The sequence below is a fragment of the Hyla sarda genome, chromosome 1 (genome assembly GCF_029499605.1).
Source record: "Hyla sarda isolate aHylSar1 chromosome 1, aHylSar1.hap1, whole genome shotgun sequence".
Taxonomy (NCBI): Eukaryota; Metazoa; Chordata; class Amphibia; order Anura; family Hylidae; genus Hyla; species Hyla sarda.
The window spans coordinates 418,929,344-418,948,726 of record NC_079189.1 but is presented as its reverse complement, the minus strand read 5'-3'; the positions used below and the strand labels follow the sequence as shown (position 1 = coordinate 418,948,726).

Below are 19,383 nucleotides of genomic sequence, written 5' to 3'. Positions count from 1 at the left end.
ATGTGATAAATCTTGTGCATTTGTAGACTGTCTAGTCTAATTTTACTGTTTTTATTTATTTCACCCAGTTATGTTATTTTTTTTACTTTTTATTAAAGACCACTGAAGCTTTAGATGCAGTGTCCTTTCTTGTTATTTCCCTATCTGCATTAGCCCACTCTCTACTTTGGCCCCAAAACTGCAATGGCTCTAAACCAACAAAACTGTGTGTGAAGCTCCCCTTATGGTGATTTTACATGGGATGTATCTGCAGCAGATTACCCACTGTGGATTTGTGTGCAGAAAACCTGCAGCAGATTACAGTACCAACATCTTGTATCAGATCTTCAGAAATCTCTTTCACAGATAAAATCTGCTAAAACTTCATCCAGATATTGACTTGTGGAGCGTTTTTTTATTGGCAACTATTTTTACAGACCCACTGTATTCTGTCCCTTGATTTCAAAAGGGAAGTCAAAACCAGTATTAAATCCACAGTGTTGGAAATATTGCAGTAGAAACACAATCTGCACCTAAAACTACCACAAGAGGACATAGTTTTAAATTAGAGGGGCAAAGTATCAGGTAGTATTACTTTACTGAGAGAGTAGTGGATGCATGGAATATCCTTCCTGCAGTAGTGGTTGTTGCAAATACAGTGAAGGAGTTTAAAGGGGTACTCCGCCCCTAGACATTTTATCCCCTATCCAAAGGATAGGGGATAAGATGTCAGATCGCCGCAGTCCCGCTGCTGGGGACCCCTGGGATCCCCGCTGCGGCACTGCGCTATCATTACAGCACAGAGCGAGTTCGCTCTGCACGTAATGATGGGCGGTACAGGGGCTGGAGCATCGTTACGTCACGGCTCCGCCCCTCGTGATGTCACGGCCCGCCCCTTTCAATACACGTCTATGGGAGGGAGCGTGGTGGTCGTCACGCCCCCTCCCATAGACTTGCATTAAGGGGACGGGCCGTGATGTCACGAGGAGCGGCGCCATGACGTCACGCTGCTCCGTCCCCTGTATCGTCCGTCATTACGCACAGAGCGAACTCGCTCTGTGCTGTAATGATAGCGCAGAGTCGCAGCGGGGATCCCGGGGGTCCCCAGCAGCGGGACCGGGGCGATCTGACATCTTATCCCCTATCCTTTGGATAGGGGATAAGATGTCTAGGGGCGGAATACCCCTTTAAGCATAAGGCTATCCTTCATATAAGAGAGATAGGTATAAGGCTATCCTTCATATAACACAGGGATAGGTATAAGGCTATAGTTCATATAAGAGATAGGGCCAGGAATTATTGATAGGATTCAGATTATTGGGCAGACTAGATGGGCCAAATGGTTTTTATGTGCCGACACATTCTATGTTTCTACCTATGGATCTTTAAACACATTTTTTTTTTTACAATTTGGCAGAGACAAATTCCCAACATATATGCAGTATTATGTTATGCTGTGGCTTTATTTTTATTTATTTATTCAACAAAAATCTGCAGTGGACCCTTCCTGTGTTAAAGCAACCTTAGAGTGATTGAAAATGTCATGAATGCAATACTATAATAATCTGCAACATGCATCCCAGGCACATCAGAAATAGCGTGCCAATACATTGTGATTATTTTCCAGCACACTGTTTAAAAACCTCCTTAATTAGTATAACATCATTCATGTGCAATGAGCTTGTCTTGGGCCAAAGGTGCTCCAAGGCACCTAATGCTAATGAGGACACTGTATTATCCTAGGAAAATATAAAACAGAGTAAATATAAGTGTCAGCTAAAGTGTCTTAACCAGTTCAGGTCCAAGGTATTTTGGATTAACTGAAGTCAGGAAACAGGACACTCCACTCCTACACACAACAGGAGATTTGTCAGAATCCAGTGTATTTCTGGCCTTCAGACAACATTTAGCCATTTTTAGTACACATTGGGGCAGAGTTATGAAAACCTGTGGAGAGGCAAAGTTGCATAGCAACCAATCAGATCGCTTCTTTCATTTTTCATAGGCCTTGTTAAGAATGTAAGAAGCAATCTGATTGGTTGCTATGGGCAACTGGGCAACTTAGCCTCTACACAGGTTTTGATAACTCTCCCCCATTCATTTTATGGCTACAATTTTACAATCAATCAACTTGATTTGTTGTGAACAATGCAGGTTTCTCTTCTTATTATTTGTATAAACATTATTTTAGAATTTTTAGGCATACAGCTGAAAACAATATAAATAAAAAATGATACTGTTTAATTATTCATCTCAGGTTATATTATAATGTTATAAATATCTATAATCCAGCAACCAATCCTTATACTAAACACCTACAAAATGATCGGCTCATCTGATTCAAAACAAATCTTTATTAAAGGGGTACTCTGGCCCTAATACATCTTATCCCCTATCCAAAGGATAGGAGATAAGATGTATGATCGTAGGGGTCTCGCCGCAGAGGACCCCCGCAATCTGGCCCCCTCCCACAGACTTGCATTGAGGGGGAGGAGTGTGACGTCACACGGGGGTGAAGTTGTGACGTCATGATACTCCGGCCCCGTGGTCGTCACGCTGCACACTCGAAGCCTCCAGTGCTGTGGAGAGCTCACAAAGGTGGATGCGCAGTGACAGATTGCGGGGGTCCCCAGCGGCAGGACCCCCGCGATCATACATCTTATCCGCTATCTTTTGGATAGGGGATAAGATGTATTAGGGCCAGAGTACCCCTTTAATATCCACAGAATTACAATGTACCAAAAGGTAAAAATAACCCACCCTTAAAAACACATACACCCCAAAGCAAAGAACAGGGGAGAACCCCCATAGGATATACCATAAATATAAAGTGCAAATGACCCACTATCGTAATTGCACACTCTCCAATAATAACTGGTGCAACTAAACAAGGCAAATATAATTACCTGTAAGAAGTAAGTCTCTTACATGTAATTATATTGGCCTTGTTTAGTTGCATCAGTTATTATTGGAGAGTGTGCATTACGATAGTGGGCCATTTGCACTTTATATTTATGGTATATCTTATGTGGGGTTCTCCCCTGTTCTTTGCTTTGGGGTGTGTTTTTAAGGGTGGGTTATTTTTAAATGGGTGGAAACCTTTTGATACATTGTAATTCTGTGGATATTAAACCTTGGGGACGGAGCCCATTATGACCCTAAGGACGGGAGCATTTTTTGCAAATCTGACCACTGTAACTTTAAGCATTGATAACTCTGGGATGCTTTTACTTATAAATTTGATTCAGAGATTGTTTTTTCGTGACATATTCTACTTTATGTTAGTGGTAAATTTTCATCGATACTTGCATCGTTTCTTGGTGAAAAATTCAAAAATGTCATGAAAAATTTGAAAATGTTGCATTTTTCTAACTTTGAAGCTCTCTGCTTATAAGGAATATGGATATTCCAAATAAATTATATATTGATTCACATATACAATATGTCTACTATATGTTTGCATCATAAAATTGATGAGTTTTTACTTTTGGAAAACATCAGAGGGCTTCAAAGTTCAGCAGCAATTTTCCAATTTTTTGCAAAATTTTCAAAATCGGAATTTTTCAGGGACCAGTTCAGGTTTGAAGTAGATTTGAAGGGTCTTCTGGTTAGAAATACCCCATAAATGACCCCATTATAAAAACTGCACCCCTCAAAGTATTCAAAATGACATTCAGTAAGTGTGTTAACCCTTTAGGTGTTTCACAGGAATAGCAGCAAAGTGAAGGAGAAAATTCAAAATCTTAATTTTTTACACTCGCATGTTCTTGTAGACCCAGTTTTTGAATTTTTACAAGGGGTAAAAGGAAAAAAAATCCTCTCAAAATTTGTAACCCAATTTCTCTCGAGTAAGAAAATACCTCATATGTGTATGTCAAGTGTTCGGCGGGCGCACTAGAGGGCTCAGAAGGGAAGGAGCGACAATGGGATTTAGGAGAGTGAGTTTTTCTGAAATGGTTTTTGGGGGGCATGTCCTATTTAGGAAGCCCCTATGGTGCCAGGACAGCAAAAAAACCCACATCGCACACTATTATAGAAACGACACCCCTGAAGGAACGTAACAAGGTGTACGGTGAGCCTTAACACCCCACAGGTGTTTGACAACTTTTTGTTAAAGTCGGATGTGTAAATGAAAAAAACACTAAAATGCTGTTTTTTCCCCAAATTTAACTTTTTTACAAAGGGTAATAGCAGAAAATGCCCAACAAAATCTGTAACCCCATTTCTTCTGAGTATGGAAATACCCCATGTTTGGACGTCAAGTGCTCTGCTGGCACACTACAATGCTCAGAAGAGAAGGAGCGCCATTGAGCTTTTAGAGAGATCATTTGTTTGGAATGGAAGTCGGGGGCCATGTGCATTTACAAAGCCCCCCGTGGTGCCAGAACAGTGGACTCCCCCCACATGTGACCCCATTTTGGAAACTACACCCCTAACGGAATGTAATAAGGGGTGCAGTGAGCATTTACACCCTACTGGCGTTTGACAGATCTTTGGAACAGTGGGCTGTGCAAACAAAAAAATTACATTTTTCATTTTCACGGATCACTGTTCCAAAAATCTGTCAGACACTTGTGGGGCGTAAATGCTCACTGTACCCCTTATTACATTCCGTGAGGGGTGTAGTTTACAAAATGGGATCACATGTGGGTATTTATTTTTTTGGGTTTATGTCAGAACCGCTGTAAAATCAGCCACCCCTGTGCAAATCACCAATTTCGGCCTCAAATGTACATAGTGCTCTCTCACTCCTGAGCCTTGTTGTGCGCCCGCAAAGTATTTTACGCCCACATATGGGGTATTTCTGTACTCAGGAGAAATTGCGTTACAAATTTTGGGGGTCTTTTTTTCCTTTTACCTCTTGTGAAAATAAAAAGTATAGGGCAACACCAACATGTTAGTGTAAAAATTTTATTTTTTACACTAACAGGCTGGTATAGACCCCAACTTTTCCTTTTCATAAGGGGTAAAAGGAGAAAAAGCCCCCAAAATTAGTAGTGTAATTTTGCCCGAGTACGGAGATACCCCATATGTGGCACTAAACTGTTTCCTTGAAATACAACAGGGCTCTGAAGTGAGAGAGCGCCATGCGCATTTGAGGACTAAATTAGGGATTGCATAGGGGTGGACATAGGGGTATTCTATGCCAGTGATTCCCAAACAGGGTGCCTCCAGCTGTTGCTAAACTCCCAGCATGCCTGGCCAGTCAGTGGCTGTCCGGAAATGCTGGGAGTTGTTGTTTTGCAACAGCCGGAGGCTCCGTTTTGGAAACACTGCCATACAATACGTTTTTCATTTTTATTGGGGGGGGGGGGGGGGGGACAGTGTAAGGGGGTGTATATGTAGTGTTTTACTCTTTATTATGTGTTAGTGTAGTGTAGTGTTTTTAGGGTACAGTCACACTGGCGGGTTACGGTGAGTTGCCCGCTAGGAATTTGCGCTGCGGCGAAAAATTTGCTGCAGCTCATACTTCAAGCAGGAAACTTGCTGTAAACCCGCCCGTGTGAATGTACCCTGTACGTTCACATGGGGGGGCAAACCTCCAGCTGTTTCAAAACTACAACTCCCAGCATGTACTGAGAGACCGTGCATGCTGGGAGTTGTAGTTTTGCAACAGCTGGAGGCTCACTGGTTGGAAAATACTGAGTTAGGTAACAGAACCTAACTGAAGGTTTTCCAACCAACCAGTGAGCCTCCAGCTGTTGCAAAACTACAACTCCCAGCATGCACGGTCTGTCAGTACATGCTGGGAGTTGTAGTTTTGCAACAGCTGGAGGCTCACTGGTTGGAAAACCTTCAGTTAGGTTCTGTTACCTAACTCAGTATTTTCCAACCAGTGTGCCTCCAGCTGTTGCAAAACTACAATTCCCAGCATGTACTGATCACAGAAGGGCATGCTGGGAGATGTAGTTATGCAACAGCTGGAGGTACGCAACTACAACTCCCAGCATGCCGAGACAGCTGTTTTCTGTGTGGGCATGCTGGAATTTGTAGTTTTGCAACATCTGGAGTGCTACAATTTAGAGACCACTGAACAGTGATCTCCAAACTGTGGACCTCCAGATGTTGCAAAACTACAACTCCCAGCATGCCCAGACTGCAAACAGCTGTGTGGGCATGCTAGGAGTTGTAGTTTTGCAAGATCTAGAGGGCAGTATAGAGATCACTGTGCAGTGGTCTCTAAACTGTAGACCTCCAGCTGTTGCAAAACTACGAATTCCAGCATGCCCACACAGCAAACAGCTGTCTGGGCATGCTGGGAGTTGTAGTTTTGCAACATCTGGAGGGCTACAGTCTAGAGACCACTATAGTGGTCTCAGACTGTAGCCCTCTAGATGTTGCTAGGCAACTACTCACCGACTTCCGTCGCATCCAGGGAGCCGTCCTCTTCTGCCGCACGCCGCCACAGATCTCCGTTGCCGCCCGCCGATCGCTGTCGCTCCGCTGCCTCCGGACGGGTAAGTGGACTCCGGCGCCGCTCCTCTTCATTTTCCCCATTCTGCCCAGCCTATAGTGGGTGGGCAGGACGGGGAAAACGAAAGTAAACCCCCCCCCCCCCCCCCCGCCCCAGATCTGCTATTGGTGGTCGCGTCTAGACCACCAATAGCAGGGTTAGGAGGGGTACCACCTCACTCCTATCGCTTTAGGGGGATCGTGGGCGTCTTAGACACCCGCAATCCCCCTTCTATTCCGGGTCACCGGGTCACCATAGACCCATAATGGCCCGGAATCGGCGCAAATCGCAAGTGTGAATTCACTTGCGATTTGCGCCGATCGACGACATGGGGGGGTCTAATGACCCCCCCTGGGCATTTGCACGGGGTGCCTGCCGATAGATATCAGCAGTCACCCCTGCCCGGTCCCCGCCCGGCGCGTGGCGGGGACCGAAATTCCCACGGGCGTATGGATACGCCCTTCGTCCTTAAGTACCAGGACGCAATGGCGTATGCATACGCACTTCGTCCCCAACAGGTTAATAATGATTGTGTTTTGTATCAGATTGGCCGATCATTTTGTAGGTGTATATTAAAATGTTACTCTAAAAAAAAAATGTTTTTTGCTTTTTTAAAGTGTTATCTATTGTGTACAGCAAATTTTATTGTACAGGGTGGGCCATTTACATGGATACACCTTAATAAAATGGGAATGGCTGGTGATATTAACTTCCTGTTTGTGGCACATTAGTATATGTGAGGGGGGAAACTTTTCAAGATGGGTGGTGACCATGGCGGCCATTTTGAAGTTGGCCATTTTTTTCAATAGGAAGAGGTCATGTCACATCAAATTTATTGGGAATTTCACAAGAAAAACCATGATGTGCTTGGTTTTAACGTAACTTTATTCTTACATGAGTTATTTACAAGTTTCTGACCACTTATAAAATGTGTTCAATGTGCTGCCCATTGTGTTGGATTGTCAATGCAACCCTCTTCTCCCACTCTTCACACACTGATAGCAACACCGCAGGAGAAATGCTAGCACAGGCTTCCAGCATCCGTAGTTTCAGGTGCTGCACATCTCGTATCTTCACAGCATAGACAATTGCCTTCAGATGACCCCAAAGATAAAAGTCTAAGGGGGTCAGATCGGGAGACCTTGGGGGCCATTCAACTGTCCCACGATGACCAATCCACTTTCCAGGAAACTGTTCATCTAGGAATGCTCGGACCTGACACCCATAATGTGGTGGTGCAACATCTTGCTGGAAAAACTCAGGGAACGTGCCAGGTTCAGTGCATAAAGAGGGAAACACATCATCTTGCAGCAATTTGGCATATCCAGTGGCCTTGAGGTTTCCATTGATGAAGAATGGCCCCACTATCTTTGTACCCAATATACCACACCATACCATCAATTTTTGTGTTCCAACAGTCTTGGAGGGATCTATCCAATGTGGGTTAGTGTCAGACCAATAGCGGTGGTTTTGTTTGTTAACTTCACCATTCACATAAAAGTTTGCCTCATCACTGAACAAAATCTTCGGCGTAAACTGAGGGTCCTGTTCCAATTTTTTTTTTGCCCATTCTGCAGCACCTGAAACTACGGATACTGGAAGCCTGTGCTAGCATTTCTCCTGCGGTGTTGCTATCAGTGTGTGAAGAGTGGGAGAAGAGGGTTGCATTGACAATCCAACACAATGGGCAGCACATTGAACACATTTTTATAAGTGGTCAGAAACTTGTAAATAACTCATGAAAGAATAAAGTTACGTTATATCATAGTTTTTCTTGTGAAATTCCCAATAAGTTTGAGGTCACATGACCCTGTTCCTATTGAATAAACAAAAGTTGGATAGGTAGGGGGGGGGGCAGTGGGAAAGGGGACAAGCACTTTTGGCCATATGCCTTGGAAGCCTTTTTTGTGGGAAGATGCTTACTAGGATGTAAGAATGAAAAGAATAAATGTCTGGGAGGAAAGAAAATAGGTTAATAATGTGGAATGTATGGGGGATTAAGGATAGGCAAAAAGGTGTGGCAGTCTTTGATAGGCTGAATAACTATCTTCAGGCAATTGTCGGTATAACCGAGACTCATCTCACAAAGGACACGGTGGGTTTACTTACACGAAAATGGGCAAAGGAGACATTTCACTCTACATTTTCTAATTACTCCTCCGGGGTCTCGGTACTTATACATAAGGGGATCGATATTCAGGTAGTAAGGAATGCCATTGATGAAAGAGGAAGATATGTTTTTCTACAATCTATTTGGGAAGGGAAAAAAAACAGTTCTGGCATTTGTGTACATTGCCCCACCATTCGTAGCTGAAGTCTTTGAGAAATTATTAGAGTTTATTAAAGATCTTGACAAATTTTACCTTTACATAATGGGAGACCTAAATGGAGTGATGGATAGGGAATTGGACTGGCAGGGAAAGGAAACTTCAAACAGAGAAACAGCACTTAAAAAATGATGTCAAGAGATAGGCTGGCGGGATGCGTGGCGGATATTACATCCTCAGGAGAAAGTATATTCATGCTTAATGCAACACACAAAACAGCGTCAAGAATAGATTATGTGCTGGTGAATGAGGATACAATGGGGGAAATCAGAGAAATAACATATCAGCCTAGATGCCTGTCTGATCACACTAGGATAGTATGCTCTTTGTATAATAGGGAAAAAGAATTAGGAATTGGGCGGAGTATGTATATTAATCCACACTGGCTGACTATAGATGAAGTGGTAAGAGGAGATTATGACTTTTTAGGAAATTAATAAAGGGTCTGTGGATGTCCTTATTGTTTGGGACACCCTAAAATGTTCCCTTAGGGGAATACTATGAAGAAACATTGCTAGATTTAAAAAAAAATTTTATTAAAAGAGTCTGAATTAATAGAAATGGTTAAAAAAATGGAATTTGAATACGGAAGTAATCCTATAAGGGAAAATTGGGAAAAATTTGTGGAAACACAGGAAGTATATCAGAAAATGGTTATGGAAAAAGCCCAACACACAATTTTTTTTAGGGACCAAAAATCCTATGCAGAAACAGGGAAGCCGAATAAAATTCTTACAGGCATGATTAAATCACAAAAAAACAATAATAGTAGTTGTTTTGCTTTAAAAAACAGTATGGGTGATGAAGTGAGAGACCCCCTCGAGATTGAAAATATAGTGGTGACATATTACCAAAATTTATATACCAAAGAATCACAGGGAGAAGAGAGTATGATTGAGGAATATCTTAAAAAACTTGAATTGCCTGTATTGAAGGAAGAAGAAAAAATAGAGATGGATAGGGATATCGGTCTGGAAGAGCTCAGAACTGCATTAAAATCTTTCTCACGAAACTCTGCACCAGGATCGGATGGGATGGTATTTGAAATATATAGAGTTTTTGGGGATCCACTACTCACATTATTGCTTGAAGTCTTTAATGAATCCTTAGAGAGAGGCGTAATGCCACAATCAATGTCGGAAGCAATAATTACTCTGATGCCAAAAAAAGGAAAAAATAGTTGTGACATTGACTCTTTCAGGCCGATATCCCTTTTAAACACAGATCAAAAAATCTATGCGAAAGTCTGGGCCAACCACCTCCAGAGGCTGATTGGAAGACTGGTGGGGGAAGAACAGAACATACAATAATATTAGAAGAGTTTACCTAAACATGCAATCCCCAAGAGGGAAGGGGACCCACTCCATCCTGTCTCTAGATGCCCAGAAAGCATTTGACAGGGTGGAGTGGGGGTTCCTCTTTAAGGTAATACAGTCCATGAATTTGAGGACATTTTTTTATGAGTGGTTAAGATGTTATACAATGGGCCAAAGGCAAAAATAAATATAAATAATAAAATCACTAGGAGCAAAGTTATAATGCAAAGAGAGGAACGAGGCAGGGATGCCCCTTATCTCGCATGCTATTTTCTTTATTTGTTGAACCCCTGGCACAGAAAATTAGGATATCAAAGGGTTTTGAAGGTTTTGGTATAAAAGGGAAGGAAGAAAAAATATTATTATATGCAGATGATATTTTGTTATTCATAAAAGACCCAGAAAGAAAAATGATGGAGGTGATTAATATAATAGAAGAATTTGGGCTGTTCTCGGGATTCAGGATAAATAGGGGTAAGTCTGAATTACTGTTATTAGAAGAGGGGAGGCAGGTAAACATAGAAGGGATTCCCATTGTACAAAAGAGTGGAAACATTGATTATTTGGGGGTAAAAATTTCTAGTAATATCGCAGATTATACACATTTAAATCTAATTCCCTTAAAAAATAAAATTAGAGATAAAGTTACAGTTTGGAATAAATTACCTGTTAATATGGCAGATAGGATATTACTTACAAAAATGATATTGCTCCCAATATGTCTACATATAATTAGAGCTGCCCCAATCTGGATTAACGATAAATTTTTCAAGAAATTACAAAAATAAATTAATGATCTAGTATGAGGACACAAACGCACCCGTATAAAATCAGAAATGTTAAGTCCATCTATAAAGGAATGGTTTTCGATAGCTGCACAAATAGAGTTTATGGGAAAAGAAGTAGAAGTTTTAAAAAAATTCTTCAGTATGGAGGAACTCAAGGGGGTGAGTATATTTGAATTAGTCGAAAATGGGAGTTTAAAAGATGTAGACCACAGTAGAAAACACATTTTGAGATTATTTAATAAAACTTGGGAAAGTTTGAGGAAAAAATTGAGGATAAGGGGAAGTTTAATTTACACAAAGATATGGGGAAATGTGAATTTCCCAGAATTATATAAATTACGGGATTATGTGAATTGGGAAAAATATGGGATTAGTAGACCGAGGAATTTAGTTATAAATAATTCACTAACTGAATGGGAAACACTGGTGGAGAATTATAAGATTAGGAAAAATATATATTTTTTAATATATACAGGTTTGTAATGCGTGGGAAAAAGATAGGAACAATCCTAGGTGGGAAACAGAGTCACATGCACTGATGGACTACATTTTTAATTTTCAAGAGGATTAAAAAAAAATTCTGGGGAAGATATATAGAGGACTGGTAAAATCGGTATTAAACAGTTGTGGAACAAAGAGAAAAGACAAATGGGCTTTGGAGATTGGATCTATTAGTAAAGAAGACTGGGAAGAGGTTTTTTTATAACATAAATTGTAGCTCAATAAATCGGAATCATAAAATTTCACTGATTAAATTAATACATAGACTCCCGTATACTCCAAAATTTCTACATAGTATAGGTAAAAGGATGTAAGCGGACTGCCCAAAATGTAAAGGTGGAGAAGCTGACCTAATCCATATGGTTTGGGATTGCCCGAGAATACAGATGATATGGACAGAGATTTATAATAAAATAGAGCAAAGGTTGGGGGTTAAATTAAACTACAATGCCAGCACTGCAATATTGGGATTGGGCTTTAGTCAATGTAAGCATAAACAATTAATTAATACGTTGTTAGGTATAATAAAAATATGTATTCTTAGAAAATGGTTCTCCCCCAATAGTACTAACATAAAGGAATGGAACAACTTAGTGGAAACAATTTACATTTTTGAATTGATAAGTAGTAAAGCAACAAAGAAAGGAAAGAAGATTGAGGTAGAATGGAGAGAGTGGGAGGGGTAGCCAGAGCGGTCGGAGCAGAGGGCTTATCGGGGGGGATAGGGGGGGGGGAGTAGGAGGGGGGGGGGGGAGAGACGGGAGTGAGATATTTGTATTGTAAATGTCTTTTACATTGTGCGTCTCTGTTTTGATATAATTGATGTCAAGTAAAAAAAAAAATTTCCACCCTGGTCACCACCCATCTTGAAAAGTTTCCCCCCTCACATATACTAATGTGCCACAAACAGGAAGTTAATATCACCAACCATTCCCATTTTATTAAGGTGTATCCATATAAATGACCCACCCTGTATTTGTTGTTGGTTGGTTCAGTGGTGCAGCAGTAATTTACATCTAAACACTTCCAATCTTTCAATATTTTTAGGGATGTCCCAATACCATTTTTTTTATCCCAAGTGTGAGTACCGATACTTAGTTTTAAGTATTCGCTGATACCAATTACCAATACTTTTTTAAAGAGTACCTCCCACATGTCATCATATTATGCTGCTGTTATGCTAGAGAGAGAATATTTCACTTAGTCTTTGCATTGTGTGTGCCACACTAAGCATGGACAACAGAAGGAGTGGAAGAGAACTGTCTGAGGACTTGATAACCAAAATTGTGGAAAAATATCAACAATCTCAAGGTTACAAGTCCATCTCCAGAGATCTAGATTTGTCATTGTCCACAGTGCACAACATTATGAAGAAGTTTGCAACCCATGGCACTGTAGCTAATCTCGCTGGGCGTGGACAGAAGAGAATAATTGATGAAAGGTGTCATATGGCGATTGCCGCGGACGGCTATTAGCCCTTTAGATCGCCACAGCGGCATCTAAAGGGACATTTAAACCATCCCTGGTGGTCCATTAGTGTGGATCGCCGCCCCCCCCCGCAGCGCGATCACGGGTGGTGGTGGTGGGGTCCACTGCTGAGGTAGCCGGAGGGCTTACCTCTCCCCCTGTGGCTGCTGTGGCTCTGAGAATGATAAAGCCTGGCAGGACCAGGCTTTATCAATAGAGCGCAGCGCACACAGATCAATGTGGTTCTATGAAAAAAAAAAGTGTAAAACAAACAAAAAGTGTAAAAAAATAAATAAAAGTTGAATTAAAAGTAAAAAAAACACACCCATTAACCCCTTCCTTATTATAAGTTTAAATCACCCCCCTTTTCCCAAATTCCATATAAAAAATATGTAACCATAATAAATATAAACATATGTGGTATCGCCGCGTGCATAAATGTCCGAACTATAAAAATATACTGTTAATTAAAGCGCACGGCTAATCAGAAAGTGATCAGAAAGTCTGATCAATACAAGAATGGTACCGCTAAAAATTTGACATGACGTCGCAAAAAATTAGCCCTCATACCGCCCCATATACGGAAAAATAAAAAGTTATAGGGGTCCGAAGATGACAATTTTAACAATATAAATTTTCGTGCATGTAGTTATGATTTTTTCCAGAAGTAAGACAAAATCAAACCTATGTAAGTAGGGTATAATTTTAATTGTATGGACCTGCAGAAAAAAGAGAACATGTAATTTTTACCGAAAAATGTACTGTGTAGAAACGGAAGCCCCCAAAAGATACACAATTGTATTTTTTCTTCAATTTTGTCGCACAATGATTTTTTTTTGTTTCACTGTCGATTTTTGGGTAAAATGACTGATGTCATTACAAAGTAGAATTGGTGGCACAAAAAAAAAAGCCATCATATGGATTTTTAGGTGCAAAATTGAAAGGGTTATGATTTTTAAAAGGTAAGTTGGAAAAAACAAAAGTGCAAAGAGGGAAAAACGCACAGTCCTTACGGGGTAAAAATTTCTGTTGGGAAAAGGCACCCTTCCAACAAGAGAGACCTGAAGCATTTTGCAAAGGAAGAGTGGTCCAACAAGAAGCTTGTTGATGGTTATAGGAAAGGGTGTGCAACCAAATATTAAGTTAAGGGTGCCAATAATTTTGTCCAGACCATTTTTGGAGTTTGGCGTGTCCAATTTGCTTTTTTTCCTCTCTTATTTGGTTTAGTTCCAATACACACAAAGGGAATAAACATGTGTAAAGCAAAAAGTGTTACTGCAATCCTTTTCTGTGAAAAATACAGTGGTCCCTCAACATATGATATTAATTGGTTCCAGGAGAACCGTCATATGTTGAAACCATCATATGTCGAGTACATATGTCTATGTAAAAATGGTAATTGGTTCTGGGGCCTCGGAACCATTGCATGTTGAATACATATCTCTATGGGAAACTGCTAATTGGTTCTGGGATGACCATTGTATGTGGAGTGTATGGGGAGTGTTTAACAAACCAGGATGCCTCCAGCTGTTGCACAACTACAACTCCCAGCATGCATGTACAGCCATCGACTGGCTGGGCATGATGGGAGTTATAGTTTTGCAACAGCTGGAGGCACACTGATAGGGAAACATTGATGTATGGGGTGTATAGTGTGTATATGTATTGTATGTGATGTGTGACATCGCATACAGTACTGTACAGTTCTTTAAATACCTTCAGGGGGGACAGAATGTCCTCCATTACCATCCTGCCGACTACAGCTCCATAGGAAAGGAAGGGGAGGGCAGCCAGCAGCTCATTGGATGCCTGCAGCAAGATGTTGCAGGCTATTGGCTATGGCTGCACTGGGGGGGGGGGGCTTACACGGAGCTCACAGTGGAAGCCTGTGTGAGTTAGCAGGACAGCATGTGAGTAACAGGAGGCAGAACGGGGCACACGGGGCACATTAAACAACTATCTGTCAGTTGCTGAAGTTGTCAGCGCTGTCAGATAGCTGTTTGTACGATGGCCCCGACACACAGCAGCATCGTATGTCAATGCTGCCTTCAACATACGATGGGCTCTGAGAGGCCATCATATGTTGAAATGATCATATGTCGAGGCCATCATAAGTCGGGGGGTCACTGTACTTAATTTTCTTGAAAGAGAGAGAGAGAGAGAGAGAGAGAGATAAATCAAAGGGTAATACAGCACCGGGGATAGACCTCTGTGCATGTGGTTGCCCAGGCTGCCAGCCCAGGATGGTTGACAAAGGCTACTGCTGCTGAAACGTTGCACTTTATTTGGGAATAAAGAATTCCAGCTTTTTTTCACGATCCAAGACCTGACTGGTGCGGTGATTTTTGGACTTGCTGTATATATATATATATATATATATATATAGATAGGTAGATAGATTAAGGAATGTATCAAGAATTATTTATACACTTTAAATTAAAACTACACTTTTAATAGATTCAAATGTTATCGCCATATGTCAGCAATTATATCTACTCCTTCTTTACCTGTGTACTTGAACTGGAATCACTCTGTAGACGAGCATGATTTTGCCGATCAGAACTACAGCTTTGGGAAGACTAAAAAAAATAACATAAAACACTGCTTAACAGCAAACACAAACAAAATGGTATAACAAATTGAATCTTAATATTTCCAAAGCTGCAAAAGTTATTTGAAGAACTTTCTCTATCAAATTTCTTTTTGTATAGCAAATACAGTATATGTAGTATTGTTACTGAACTAAATTTGACCATTGCATGTTTTTTTTTTTTTTAAACAGGAACACTTTTTTTTTTATATATACAGTAGTCTCTCACATAAGTAGTGAGTACTCCCATAATATTTTTGTCAATATTTTATTATATCTTTTCATGTGACACCATTGAAGGAATGGCACTTTGCTACGATGTAAAGTGGTAAGTGCACAACCTGTGCAACAGTGTTTAATTTACTGTAACCTCAAAATAACGTAATACACAGCCATTAATGTCTAAACCTTGGCAACAAAAGTGAGTACAGCACTAAGTGGCACCTAATGGCAATGAACTCTCTGAAGATTTGAAAAAAATAATTGTTGCTCTACATAAAGATAGCCTAGGCTATAAAAAGATTGTCAAGACCCTGAAACTGAGCTGCAGCACATGGGCAAGATCATACAATGTGTCCTGGCCTGGGCCAGCATGAGTGCTGATGGCACTGGGGAGCTACAGTTCATTGAGTAAATCACGGATGCCAACATGTACTGTGACATACTGACACAGAGAATAATCCCCCTCCCTTCGGAGACTGGGCCGCTGGGCAGTATTCCAACATGATAGTGACCCCAACATAACTCAGACAACCACTGTCTTTCTAATAAACCCTACTGAGCATCTGTGGGGCATGCTCAAACGAAAGGTAAAGTAGTGCAAGGTCTCTAACATCCACCAGCTCTGTGATATTGTCATTGAAGAGGACTCCAGTGGCATCCTGTAAAGATCTAGTTAACTTCATGCCCAAGAGACTTAAGGCAGTGCTGGTGGTCACACAATATTGGTGGTCACACAAAACATTGACACTTTGGGACAGCAGAATTATACACTATTATACAGGTTGTGCAATTACTACTTTACATTGTAGCAGAGTTTCATGTCTTGTGATGTCATATAAAAAGATATAATAAAATATTTACAAAAATGTGAGGGTATACTCCGATATGTGAACGGATGCTAAAAACACCTACTACTGTATACCATACAGCAGGATTCATTTCCCTCTGACTTACATTTCACTTTTTTGCTGTATACAGCAGCAGACTACTACCCTTTTTTATACAGCAAAATAAAATGTTATGAAATAAAAATGTGACATATAAACACAAAACAGATTGTAAACCCGGTATTCGTATAAATGTCCAAAGTTTTTAAATTTGTATTAAAGATTTCAAATACATCAACAGCAGCAGCTAGATATAACTCAGAAAGGTAATAAATAAGATGAAAAATGGCAAGAAAACACAATGGCAAAGTATCTGCTGCAGGCTTAATTAACAGATTTCTCTGTATTTGTTTATAGGGAGGAATCTATCAATCAAGGAGAGCAGGGTAGAGAGAAGCCAGATGGAACCACCCCAGAGACTCGAAGTGCCGGACAGTTTTAAACCTATTTCTTTGAATTAATGCAACATTTTAGAATCAATCATAGCCACTTGTAGTAAAAAAAAAAATCTCTCCCTACGTCATGTTAGCTGTAGTTTGGGCAGTATGAAATGCCTAGGTGGTTTCCTTAAATAAACTTGACTATTTATCTGGGTTTTATCCTTGAAATGTACTTTAACAGAGGAATAAACTAATTCACAGCAGTGCATTCAGAACGCTACAACCAACCTCGTTGCTGACTGTGGAGTCCCTGTGCATCATCCTCTGGATCTGTATGTCTAGACTGGCTCCAGAAGAACACTTTAATAGAGCAGCTGCATGAGATTCCTTCTCTCTCTGTCGCACAATAGCCTCACAACCAAGCCATTCTGCCATGGTCTGTTCATAGCACGCACGGATTTGATCATCCACCTAGCCCAAGGACAAATAACCAGAAAAAGCAAATGTCTAGTATGAAATCATATATATATAGACATAAATGACTGCACACAATGCAGTACACTACAAGCAATTAATGCCTGAAGGTCAACAGATTTTCTTATGATAATGTCTGAGTATCATAGCAACATATAGCACATTTCTACATTCTCGCAATACCATATGGACTGCAACAGGGTCTGCTTAATTAAAAGTGTACAGAAGCCTCTGATTAAGCAGAATTTGTATATTATCTATATATATAAAACTCAATGGGGGAGATTTATCAAAACTAGTGCAAAGGAAAAGTTGCCCAGTTGCCTATAGAAACCAATCAGATCGCTTCTTTCATTTTGCAAAGGCCTTTTCAAAAATGAAAGAAGCGATCTGATTGGTTGCTATGGGCAACTCAGCAACTTTTCCTCTGGACAGGTTTTAATAAATCTCCCCCAATGTGTGTGTGTGTGTGTATGTGTGTATGTTCCAGCATCACCTCCAAACGACTGAAGATATTAACATGAAACATGGCACACATGTTACTTATATGTGAACAACAAACATAGGGTAGGTGATTTAACCCTTACTCACCTCCATTTGCCAGGGGCGGGGTTTTTGTTTAAAGTCCCATACAAGTCAATGGGAAATATATGTTACTGCATAACTTCCAAACGGCTTGAGATATTTCGATAATACTTGGTCACATGTTACTTATATGTCCACTTAAAATATAGGATAGTTAATTTAACCCTTAACTACCCCCATTTGTGAGGGTCTGGGTTTTTGTTTAAAGTCCCATGCAAATTAATGGGAAATGTATTTTCCCACATAACTTCCATATGGCTGGAGATATTTCAATACCTGGTACACATATTATGGGACGGGATATGAGGTCGGGACAGGAGGTCGGGACAGGAGGTCGGGACAGGAGGTCGGGACAGGAGGTCGGGACAGGAGGTCGGGACAGGAGGACGGGACAGGAGGACGGGACAGGAGGACGGGACAGGAGGACGGGACAGGAGGACGGGACAGGAGGACGGGACAGGAGGACGGGACAGGAGGACGGGACAGGAGGACGGGACAGGAGGACGGGACAGGAGGACGGGACAGGAGGACGGGACAGGAGGTCGGGACAGGAGGTCGGGACAGGAGGTCGGGACAGGAGGTCGGGACAGGAGGTCGGGACAGGAGGTCGGGACAGGAGGTTGGGATATGGAGGTTGGGATATGACAACAATATATGAGGACAGGATATGAAGTCAAAAGCTTCCTCTGTTGGTTTTCCTCCACAATAAGGATTAGGAAGTAAAAACAGGGCAACGCCTGGTACTCAGCTAGTTAGACAATAAAAATTAAATTAATATTATGCCCTATTTTGAAAGAATATCATTTAATATATCATAAACAATCCTTGTTTGGAATCATAGTTTAAATAGACAATGTCAAATTCAAAAATGTCTTATATTTTGGCAAAACATTAACCATTCTAATATACTTCATAAGAAAATTTTATTTCCTTTTTATAGAAATCATGGCTTATAAAATCATGGCTTTGTCCAAGCTGAAGCACAGGCACGGATAAAGTTCAGTAAGTGAGGGTGGACTAGCACTCCTCTGTGCTCTTTCCTGTCTAACAGGACAGGAGAGAGTACAGAGGAGTCCTTTCAGACAGGAGAGAGCACAGAGGAGTGCTATCAGACAGGAGAGAGCACAGAGGAATACTATCAGACAGGAGAGAGCACAGAGGAGTACTATCAAACAGGAGAGAGCCCAGAGGAGTCCTATCAAACAGGAGAGAGCACCAAGGAGTACTATCAGACAGGAAAGAGCACAGAGGAGTCCCATCAGAAAGGAGAGAGCACAGAGGAGTACTATTAGACAAGAGAGAGCACAGGGGAGTTCTATCAGACAGGAGAGAGCACAGAGGAGTACTATCAGACCGGAGAGAGCACAGAGGAGTCCTATCAGACAGGAGAGAGCACAGAGGAGTACTATCAGA

General features: G+C 41.0%; 1 protein-coding gene across 1 annotated transcript in view; it reads right to left on the bottom strand.

The window, feature by feature from the left end:
* Positions 1 to 19,383, bottom strand: part of SGSM1 (small G protein signaling modulator 1) — a 376,300-nt gene that overhangs the window by 84,687 nt on the left and 272,230 nt on the right. The window contains exons 17-18 of the mRNA XM_056528949.1: positions 17,200 to 17,382; positions 15,340 to 15,411 (exon numbers count right to left, since the gene is read on the bottom strand). Coding sequence (XP_056384924.1) covers positions 15,340 to 15,411; positions 17,200 to 17,382 — 255 coding nt within the window. The remainder of the gene's footprint in view (positions 1 to 15,339; positions 15,412 to 17,199; positions 17,383 to 19,383) is intronic.